General features: G+C 47.8%; 1 protein-coding gene across 2 annotated transcripts in view; it reads left to right on the forward strand.

Annotated features, from left to right (window-relative positions):
• PNPLA1 (patatin like phospholipase domain containing 1) overlaps positions 1–11,289 on the forward strand; it is a 44,359-nt gene that overhangs the window by 14,857 nt on the left and 18,213 nt on the right. For both annotated transcript variants that reach the window (XM_084967955.1, XM_021100036.2), the window contains exons 2-3: positions 8,669–8,901; positions 10,834–10,899. In XM_084967955.1, coding sequence (XP_084824081.1) covers positions 8,669–8,901; positions 10,834–10,899 — 299 coding nt within the window. The remainder of the gene's footprint in view (positions 1–8,668; positions 8,902–10,833; positions 10,900–11,289) is intronic.

The following is an 11,289-nucleotide window of genomic DNA, read 5'->3' on the forward strand; positions in this document are numbered from 1 at the left end:
CTGGCCTGGCTTGGGAAGGGGCCCTGGGTGTGCGGGAGGAGGAGCGTACTTTTGAAGATGTGATCTGTGTTCTGTTGCTCTAGAGAGAGTCTTCCTGTCTCCCAGGGACATCTAAGCCCTTAGGAGATGTGCTTCAACTAAATACTAGAAATGCAGTCCTGGGAGCCTTTGTGGAAACCACTCCCCCACCGCCTGCCCTCTACCCCCATGGGAACTGGAGGCTTTAGAGATGAAGGGCGTGTCCCTCGTGTAGGCAGCAAGCTCTGGTGGATTTAGGGCTTTAGGGCTCTCACAACTTCGAGGCCCAGCTCTGCTCTTTTCCAGCATGTGACCTTGACCAAGGTACTGGTTGAGCCTCCATTTCCTCATCTATGAAGAGGAAATAATCATAGTACCTACGTCAGAGGAGTGTCATGAAGATTAACTGAAACGATGAGCCCTCGAAGCCTGGCACAGCACCTGGTACCAAAAGGTACCACAGAGTGGCAGCCAGTAAGAGCAGTAAACAGCAGGGTGGGTTCATGAGAACTTGTAACATAGATGGAAAGAGGCATAGGTAACAGACCCAACCAGCTGAAGTTTTGGACAGTGGGGGCAGTGAGTACCACCAGTCCGCAGAAGTGAACTTTAGTTGTCGTGGTTTTGAAAGAGAAGAGGCCTGGGCCTTCCTCTGCAGTGGTGCCCTCATTTGGGCAAATCCTGAATGAGGAGATGCTCTGGAGATGGCCATTTCTCTTTATAGCAGAGGCTCACCTGGAGGCCCCCTGACCAAACACCCAGAAAGACTGGAGGATGACTAGTTCACGGCTTTGCATTATCCCAACATTGCCTCAGCAGTGCAGGGAGAGTCTGTAGGGTAGGACTAGCCACAGCCTGGAGAGGGGCAGTATTGGTTTCTACCTTGGAACAGAACCCCAAAGGACCTCTGGGTCCACCAAAGAAAATAGAGAGAAAAGAGCAGGGACAATGGCCCTGAGGACATTGCAAAGTTACAGAGAACTTTCTGGACACATGCTCTCTGCCTGTTTTATCTCCGGGTAATCAGTAGATCCTTCAGTGGAAAGTTGTGGGGATTGTGCCTGGATCCTGGGAAAGAGACACACAGGGAAGGGTGAGGCCCCAGGCCCTGGGAAAAAAGCTACATGAGCATCTTGATAGGAGTCCAGGTGATGAACCAGAGGGAAGCAGTGCTGTTTCCATAGCAACCTGACATAAGATGCTCTGACCCTTTGATGCCAACTCTTTGGTAAACTCTCAGGGTTAGAAAAAGGTCTGTGTGGAAGATTGTTATTATCCATAAAAGATATTGTTTTCAGTTTTTGTTTCTTTTAAGTGCTTACTAGGTCAGTGTTGTTTTGCTTTTGGCTAAAGCCCATAATGCATTCAGAACAAAGAAGGAAAATGGGAGTTTGCTCATACATTCTAATTCCAGTTCCTGCTAACATAGACAGTGTGACCTAGGGTATATCCATCCTTTATTTCTCCATTCAGCCAGCCATTAATCCATATTTATTGAGCTTAACCTTTATCCTGGGCTGGGTTTTCTTAACTGTAAAAAAAGAGAGTTAGTCTGGTTTAGTATTTTTGACCTAGGCTCCTAGATCCTTAGGCATTTCAGGGCCTTCCTTCCTAGGCTGAGTTGGGGTGATTGGGCAGGACCTAAGACCCCACTTGCCTTCAACCCAGAACAGCCTTGTTTTTAATTGTTGTATATACTGGGTTTCCATTTAAGATTTCTTTTGAACAAAGGCTTCCAGACTGAAAAATCACTGCCCCAGAGGGTCTCTATGGACCTTCCAGTAGTGACACTGCAGCTTTAAGCTAAAATTATTTTTCAATGCTCCTATAGTTTAGGATATAGAAATAAGATGGCAAATAAACCACCCCCCCCTCCCCCATCGTCTGCCCCTACTCTAGGCCCAGGGGCTCCTGTCTTGTGAGGATAAACTGAGATTTTAAGTGTGAAAACCTGCTTGGGTAAACGAATGTTGTTAGAAATACTACTAATAATAATTATGGTAGTGGAGTCAGGCAGTCAAGATATCAAGATATCCCCACAGGAAAATGCAGCCTATAATTCAGCCCACAATCAGGGACCAGGTAAAAGCAGTAGACTCCCAGGGTCTCACACAGGGACTTGGAGAATGGCGAGCTTTCCTGGGAACACAACTCTGCTCCCCAACGCCTCTCCAGGGGCTGCTGAGCCCCCTGCTTCCCCGGAGCTCACCTCACCCGCAGCTGGGGGAGTGGGGCTGGCGGCAAGAGGCGCCTCGCGATGATTGGCTGAGCTGGAAAGTTGTTGCTAGGCTACCAGTCTGCAGGAGACTGGGATCTCTAGTCCCATCCTCCATCGCAGATTCATCCTGCACAGCCAGCTTAATTTGGGCACCCTGTGAACAGGATCCTTGGCAGTTTAAATTGTCAGCTGCCAAGTGTGCCCTTCTTTCTAGGATTTAACACTTAGCAGAGAAGCTATGTGGAGGAGGGGAAGAGAAGCCCTCTGTTTTTATACTCTGGGTCACCTTGAATAGCTGTTTCTCTCTCTGGGCTGCAATGTCCTCCCTTGATTTCTGGGTTCATTCATTTACTCATTATCCATGCAGGCATCCATGTTTATTAACTGCCTATCATGTTCCATGCACTATATCAAGTACTAGGGACAAAGGGACGAATGAGATGGAGACCATCCTTGCCCTCACGAAGGGGGAAGCCTTAGGCAAATAAGATAAATAAGATAAATAAATAAGATAAACGCACATCTAATTATGTCTTTCTGGAGTTCCTGTCATGGCTCAGTGGAAACGAATTTTGACTAGTATCCACAAGGATGCAGTTTTGATCCCTGGCCTCGCTTAGTGGGTTAAGGATCTGGTGTTGCCCTGAGCTGTGGTGTAAGTCGCAGATGCAGCTGGGATCTGGTGTTGCTGTGGCTGTGGCGTAGGCCGGCGGCTATAGCTCCAATTTGACTCCTAGCCTGGGAACCTGCATATGCTGCAGGAGTAGCCCTAAAAAGACAAAAAAAATATATATTTCTTTCCTTCCTTTCATGATTTTACTTAAGCTCCCTTCTCCTACTAAATCTGTGGGGTTCCCTAAGTTCAACGGGAAGGAATGATCCTGCAAAATGTGCCTAAAATACTTTACACCTAACCCACCCCCAACCATGCCCTGAAACAGCCTGAGCACACCTTGATGAAGATGTGGGCAAGGATCACTGTCCCCCTGTTCAGATGAGAAAACTGAAAGCCAGAAATATCAAGAAGCCCTGTCCATGGTCATATAGAGTATACTGACAGAACCAATACTGAGCACTTACTGTGTGCAGGCTCTTAAAAAACTATTTTACTCATAACAGCTCAGCAAGATAACTATTATTACTCTTATTTTATCAGTGGCAAAATTGAAGCTGGAAGAAGTATTTGATTTGCCAGGGATGACCCAGATAGTATGTGGCAAAACTGGGATTTGAACCACATCTCCCTGGTTCCAAAGCTGGGCTCTTTCCAAGAAATGGATTTGGTTACAGAAAAGAATCTCTGAGTGGCTGAGACTTGGAGTGGCTTCCAAATGCCCTTCAAAACCTTTCAGCCACAGGGCCTTATTTTTCTACTGAAGTTCTTGGCACAATAGACTCATAAAACTGGTGAATTGGCCTACTTATCAATATAGTTACCTACTGTTATCTATCCATCTATCCAGGATCATCTTGCCTTCAAGCTTTTAATGGGTAATTAAGTCAAGTAGTTCTTCCCTGTAAGCATCTCCATCGCTTGTTTTATTTTATTATTATTTTTTAAATTTTCCTTTGGTCACACACTGTTCACCAAGTGCTGTGTGAGGTTGGGTGAGTGTGTCCCTCCCCTTGAGGAGTTCCCAGCTTAGAGCAAAGTTTCTGAAGGGTATTTGGTGGGCACAGGGCAGTGGCAGGCCATGGAGAGCCTCAGAGAATCTCCCTGGTTTGGGAGATAGACTCCAAATTAGAAAATTCAAGGGCATGAAAGGAGGTTGGGGTGGGGGAGCAGAAGTGAAAGTGGCCAGTGTGGGCTGGGGGTGGAAGCAGCCCACCTTGAGTTTCCTCCAGTCCTGCTCGTAAATTGCCATCTTGCTGTGGTCACTGGGGGACTCAGACCCCTCAGCCTACAGCTTGGAATGGGGCCTTTATTTTATTTTATTTTTTCCTATCAAATTTGTGTATTTATTTATTTATTTATTTTTATAATTTTTTTATTTTCCCACTGTACAGCAAGGGGGTCAGGTTATCCTTACATGTATACATTACAATTACATTTTTTCCCCCACCCTTTGTTCTGTTGCAACATGAGTATCTAGAGAAAGTTCTCAATGCTATTCAGCAGGATCTCCTTGTAAATCTATTCTAAATTGTGTCTGATAAGCCCAAGCTCCCGATCCCTCCCACTCCCTCCCTCTCCCATCAGGCAGCCACAAGTCTATTTTACAAGTCCATGATTTTCTTTTCTGAGGAGATGTTCATTTGTGCTGTATATTAGATTCCAGTTATAAGTGATATCATATGGTATTTGTCTTTGTCTTTCTGGCTCATTTCACTCAGTATGAGATTCTCTAGTTCCATCCATGTTGCTGCAAATGGCATTATGTCATTCTTTTTTATGGCTGAATAGTATTCCATTGTGTATATATACCACATCTTCCGAATCCAATCATCTGTCGATGGACATTTGGGTTGTTTCCATGTCCTGGCTGTTGTGAATAGTGCTGCAATGAACATGCAGGTGCACGTGTCTCTTTTAAGTAGAGTTTTGTCCGGATAGATGCCCAAGAGTGGGATTGCACGGTCATATGGAAGTTCTATGTATAGATTTCTAAGGTATCTCCAAACTGTTCTCCATAGTGGCTGTACCAGTTTACATTCCCACCAACAGTGCAGGAGGGTTCCCTTTTCTCCACAGCCGGAATGGGGCCTTTAAATGGGAGAAGGTGCTGGAAAGAACAGAGATGCATAAAGAAGCAAGCTAAATTTATCCCTCCTCACAACACCCAGCAATTGCTATGCTTAACACTTGACTCTCTACCAACAGAGTCTTGTGCAACCAGAAGATAAGTTGCTTCTCTCTGAGACAAAAGAAAGAGGAAGAGAGACAAAGAAAGAGAGACAAAGAAGGAGAGACAAAGAGAGACAAAGAAGGAGAGAGAGACTGCAGACAGAGATGCACAGAGAGAGAGACCCGAAGAGAAGCAGGGAGAGACAGCATTAAACTGGGCACCCAAGTGGGAGAAATCAGACAATCTCCTGCCTCCTTTTCCTCCTTGACCACCCTGTAATTTCCAGCTAGGCGTAGTTTTCAGACATCAGTATACAGAAGAGGTCCATGATATTTTGGCCACTACTTTGTTCCTGTTCGCCCATTATCATCCCTAAATAGCTAAGAGTTGACTACTAATGGATAATACTCAAAAGCAACGATTTAAATAAGTATTACAAGTCTTACGTATTCATACGTTTGACCTGGAATTCCCACCTCTGGGAATTAGCCTAAGGAAAATAACTCAGGACAGAGGCAAAGAATTTAGCAAGAGATTATTCATGGCAGCATTGTTTGGAAAAACCAAGGAAACTAAAAAGCTAACTTCTGTTGGGGACCTGCTCAATAAATAATGGTATAACCTTACAGTAGCTGTCCATGCTGCTCGTAAATTAGGTTGTAAGTGGGTACTTATAGGTGTGATATGATTTATTATATGAAAAGTATGATTTATTATTAGGTGAAAAAAGCAAGTTAAAATAGTGCATTTAATATGACTCCATATAATTTTTTTTTTTTTGCAGTGCCCATGGCATGCAGAAGTTTCCAGACCAGAGATCGAACCCAAGCCAAAGCAGTAACAACGCCAAGTCCTTAACTGCTAGGCCACCAGAAATTCCTAAATACTCTTATAAGTAAGAAATATATAGTCTAGGAAGACATAAACCAAATGTTAATCTCTGGGTGGCGGGATTCCAAGACATTTAAATGGTTTTTTTTGCTCATCTGCATTAAGGAAAAATTTTTTTCCACAATGAACATGTATTTCTTGTGCAGTGAGAAGGCATTTTCTCCCAGCAGTCCCAGAGAGCGCCTCCTGCTGGGAGTCCAGGCACGTATGGGCTGAAGCAGGTGCTTCTAGCTATGAGGCCTTGTGGGAAAGGCCACCAACCCTTGTGAGGCCACTTCAAGCTGCTCATGAAGAATTCCCAAAACAGCCCTGCCCCATTCGACTTCCCATCCTGACTGGTCTTGTGGGCAAGAACTCAGTGACCCAACACTTTGGTATCCATATGCTCAGTTGCTTCATAACCTACTGGTTGGTTGGCTGCCACCCTCCCTGGAGGGAAAATAGGGTTTGTACAAGTTGGTACTTGGTAAATCAAACCTTGCTTAACCTGCAGGACCTTCCCAGCTCACCAGGAGCACCCGCCCCTGTAAAGGCGTGATGGCTAAGACGCTGTGTTGATGAGGTCAGTCCCTACTACTCATACAAGCAGCTGAGAATCTGAATGTTGGAGAGAAAAGGCCGTCACCATGGCAACTCAGGCTTGCTCAGCCTCTGGGATCAGTTCAACACACAAGGAAAGAAGGTGGGGTCCAGAGTCAGAACAAACACTGCCTGGCTGTCTGACCTCAGGCAAGGCCCATAGCTTTTCTCTGCCTCCATTTCTACATCTGTAAATTGATACTGAAACTCCTTATCCTATCTGCCAACAGGATTAGTGAGGACTAATCTGCGAATGGGGAAAATGCAAGAGTAGTAGAGAGTCCCCAGCTTTGGTTTGTCCCCAAATTGCTGTGTGACCTTGGGTAAATCACTTAACCTTTTTGTGCTTCAGATGCTCTATTTGTAAATAAGAAAGTAACGTCCACTGTGATGGCTTCTCAGATTTATTGTCAGGCCACCATAAGAATCCCAGAATCTCAGAGTTGGAAGGAATCATGGGTAGTCCTTACTACGCATGCCAGAATCCCTTTGATAAGTTCTTTGACTGAGTTGCTTGTCCCTCCTCTGCTTGGTTACTTCCAGTGGCAGAGAGCTCATGACCGTACAACTCCCCAAGTAGCCATTGCCACTTGACACTAATTGTGAGAAAGGTCTTCTGTATAGGATGTTTTACAGTTGAATTTTTGTTAAAAAAAAAAATTAGCAGTCAGGAGTTTCCTGGTGTCTCAGTAGGTTAATGACCTGTCATTGTCACTGCTGTGGCTTGGGTTCCATCCCTGGCCTGGGAACTTCCGTATGCCATGGGCGTGGCAAAAAAAAATTAGTCTTTTTCAGAGTTATTTCTGCTTCTGCTTTTCTCAGAGGGTTTTCACAAGATAGAAATTAGCAGCAATTGGCAAGAAGCAGGTATAAACCCAGCTCCGAAAGCTTTCAGCTTAGCATAGCCGAAGAAATATGGGTTCTGGGGTCACCCACTCTAGGTTAAAATCCCACTTTGTCCCCTTACTAGATGGTTAACCTTGGGCAAGTTATATTATCCCTCTGAGCCTTGGTTTCCTGATCAATCAAATGAGAATAAAAAAACCTGCCTTAGGAGTTCCCTGGTGACTTAGCAGATTAAGGATCTGGCATTGTCACTGCTGTGGCTCTGGTTACTGCTGTGGCCTGGGTTGCATCCCTGGCCTGGGAACTTCTCCATGCTGTGGGCACAACTGAAAAAGAAAAAACAGAAAAAGAAATAGCTGCCTCACAGTATTTGCTGTGATTAAACTTTTTTTTTGTCTTTTTGTTTTTTCTAAGGCCACACCTGCGGCATATGGAGGTTCCCAGGCTAGGGGTCTACAGCTGCCGGCCCATGCCAGAGCCACAGCAACGCGGGATCTGAGCCATGTCTGCGACCTACACCACAGCTCACAGCAACACTGGATCCTTAACCCACTGAGCAAGGCTAGGGATTGAACCTGCAACCTCATGGTTCCTAGTCAGATTCATTAACCTTCTTATTAAGTCAGATTAAACTTCTTATTAAAAGACTACCCTAACTCCTCTGGGGGAATTCTGGGGATTGTGGAGGGTAAGATAGGTTATACCTTCCTCAGCCCACACCCCTGGATGACACATCTGCCCTCTGAGCCCCATCTGGCACACGTAAGCCCTTCTATGCCCAGGCTGTGCTTCTCTCAGAAGGAGGCAAAGGCCTTCTCCCTCCCAGGCCTGTACCAGAGCCTTAAAAGGAAGGTGATGCAATGGTTTCAAGACAAATTCACTCTTCCCTGTAATTCTCCTGCCTCAAGTCAGCACTCACTCCCACCCACAGACGTAGCAGGCACTAAGCAAGCATCCCAGAGTGTCACTTGGTGAGGGCTTTCAACTATATCACTGTTTTAATGGGAAACACATGTAGGGCAAAAAGTCTCTTAAAACCCAAAGAATGCAGTCGGGCTGTGGCATGGTAACAGGAAAGCTATTTGTGGTCGGAAACCACCCCTTGCCCTTTGCCCTCAGTATGAAAGGAGGCCTGACACCCTGGTTCCTCTGGAGCCAGTGACTTCATTGCTCTGTGCCTTGCTTTCGTGTGCAGATTGACAGGTTGATGCCCGGGACCTTCTTGGTGTCAGAGTTCTAGATTTTCCCAGGATGAGATGGCAGAATCACCACCAACCTCTTTTTGACACAGGGGCTGCTGACCACCCGCTCACCTCTGCTTTCTCCCCAGATGAGTACCTCAGAGTCCTCAATGTGGCTGTGGCAGAGGTGAAGAAATACTTCCTGGGGCCCTTGTCCCTGTCCTGTAAGATGGTACGGATGATGAGGCAGTTTCTGTACGATGTTCTGCCTGAGGACTCCTACAAGGTCACCACGGGAAGGCTCCATGTGGCCCTCACGCGGGTCCAGGATGGAGAGAGTGTGGTGGTTTCAGAGTATACGTCCAAGGAAGAGCTCATCGAGGCAAGGGGGCGGCACCGGGAATAGGGGCTGGATCAGGGGTGGGGCGGGGCCCGGGAGTGAGGGGCGGGGCCTGGGAGTAGAGGCTGGAGAGAGGCGGGTCCTGCTTCGCCCGGCGGGGCCTCTGGTTTGATCCACCTGCCTGCCTCACTTCCTTCCTTCCATTTTCTGCTTCCGTAGTTCTTCTCTCTCGTCACCCTTCTGACATCTATCTCTCTGTGTCAGGCGCACTGTTAGACGAGATGGACACAGAGAAGCCAAAAACAGGAGTTCCTGTCGTAGGTCAGCGGAAATGAATATGACGAGTATCCATGAGGTCGCAGGTTCGATACCTGGCCTCGCTCAGTGAGTTAAGGATCTGGCGTTGCCCTGACCTATATAGGTCACAGACGAGGTTCGGATATGGTGTTGCTGTGGCTGTGATGTAGGCCAGCAGCTGAGCTCCAATTTGACTGAAAACCTCCATATGCCACAGATATGGTTCTAAAAAGACAAAAAAAAAAAAGCCAAAACCAAATCAGACCTGGTCATCATTATACACTTCAACCTTGGTACCCCGCCTTTTGCCTCTGCCTGGCCCTCTGCACTAATCCTGCTGCTTCTCAGAGGCCCATATGTATCACCGTGGCTCCCTTAGGGCCTGGGTTGTGGCATGTCCTCCCTGAATTACTCCTGGTTTGTGGGAAAGGCTTCCCTTCTGCCCCCTCTTTCACTGGCCTTTGATGTGTTATCACTAGATGAGTTAACACGTAGGGAAGAGGACTCTGACAGGGCACTGTTCTAAGCTCATTTATATAAACTTTAGTTATGAATTATTGCGGGAGAGTTATGTGGCTATGCCAGATTTTCTTTCTTTTTTTAAATAAGTTCTTTTTCTTCTTCTTCTTTTTTTTTTTCCTTTTTTGGCCGCCCCACAGCATATGGAGTTCCCGGGTCAGGGATCGGATCCGAGCCATATCTGTGACCTAAGCCACAGCTGCAGCAATGCCGGATCCTTAACCTGCTATGCCTGGCTACGGATTGAACCTGTATCCCAGCGCTCCCAAGAGGGTGCCAATCTCCTTGTGTTACAGCAGGAACTCCATGCCCGGTTTTGTTGCAGGACAAAGAGGTTGAGCTGCATGACCCTCCACCCACATTTCCACTCCCCTTCCCTCCTCTGAATACGAGGTCTTGTGTCCTCATTTCCCCACACTGGCATGGCCGTGATCTTGGCAGCTGGGATGAACAGACACTGGGCATGGGCCCCCCCTCTAGTCACCTCATATGTCCCTGGGCTCATCAGCCCCCAGACTTTCTCTGCCCAGCCCTCTCCCACCACCTCCCACTCTTGCCCAGGCCAACCAGAGCAAATCACCCATGGAGCCTTTGCACCTGCTGCGCCTCCTGCCTCTGATGCTCTCCCCTCCTCCCCACCCCACTTCGCCTGCTTGGTGAGACTCCAGTCACCCCTGCCAGGGAGCTCTCCTTCATCACCTGCCTGCCCCGCAACCCTTGGGTTGGCTGCTTCTCCTTTGGGGCCGCAGTGCCCATGCTTACCTCCATCATGGCATCTGTCACCCCACGAACTGTCTCTTGCTTGCTCCTCCTCTTTGAGCATTCCCAGGGATGGTCATCCCACCCTCCTTTGATTCCAGGCCCAGGCCAGACACACATTAGTGGTTGCTGGATCCCATTGGATTCATGCAAATTTAGTGCTACAATCAAACCTGAGGCCAGTCTCTCCCTCTAAAACCCAGACATCTGGCCCAGACTGACCAAGCAGGTTACCAAGGGCCCAGCCAGGGACTGAACTTGGGGCTCCCCTTCTCAGGGCAGTGCCTCCACCTTGGGTTTAAGGGGGGCCAGGCTGGCGGGGCCCAGAGGCCTGAGGGTGAGCCCTCCCCACCCAGCCCCAAAGCCTCAGGCATCTCAGCCCTGTTCTCCCCGCCACAGGCCCTGTACTGCAGCTGCTTTGTCCCTGTGTACTGCGGCCTCATTCCTCCCACTTACCGCGGTGTGGTAAGTGCTTCCGTGTGGGAGGGGGGCAAGCTGGGACCCAGGGGTGCCTCACAGCCCCTGTGACCCACATCTGGGAGGGACAGGCTCAGAATTCAGTGGGAAAACCAAGAGTTGAAAAGTTCCTTGTGTTTTCCTACTCAGAATTCCCAGTGTAGGTGGATTTCTGGGGCTTTAAGATGGCCTTCCTTGCCTAGGTTGGGCTTCTCTCTGGACCTGCCAACCCTTTACTGAGCCCCGGCAAGTCAAGGCTTCACAAGCTTTGCTAGATTTTCCCAGTGGGAAAATCCAGCAGGTTTGAGACTCTGCACCTCTGACCAGCTTCAGCTGGCGCAGTGCTGCTGGTGCACGGACCACACTCTGAGTGGGATTTAACCCCTGCTCCTTCCTCAT

This window comes from Sus scrofa, chromosome 7 (assembly GCF_054392235.1).
Source record: "Sus scrofa isolate SSC_HxYL_T2T_F1_AM1 chromosome 7, Sscrofa_HxYL_maternal_Yorkshire_Landrace_v2.0, whole genome shotgun sequence".
Lineage (NCBI taxonomy): Eukaryota > Metazoa > Chordata > Mammalia > Artiodactyla > Suidae > Sus > Sus scrofa.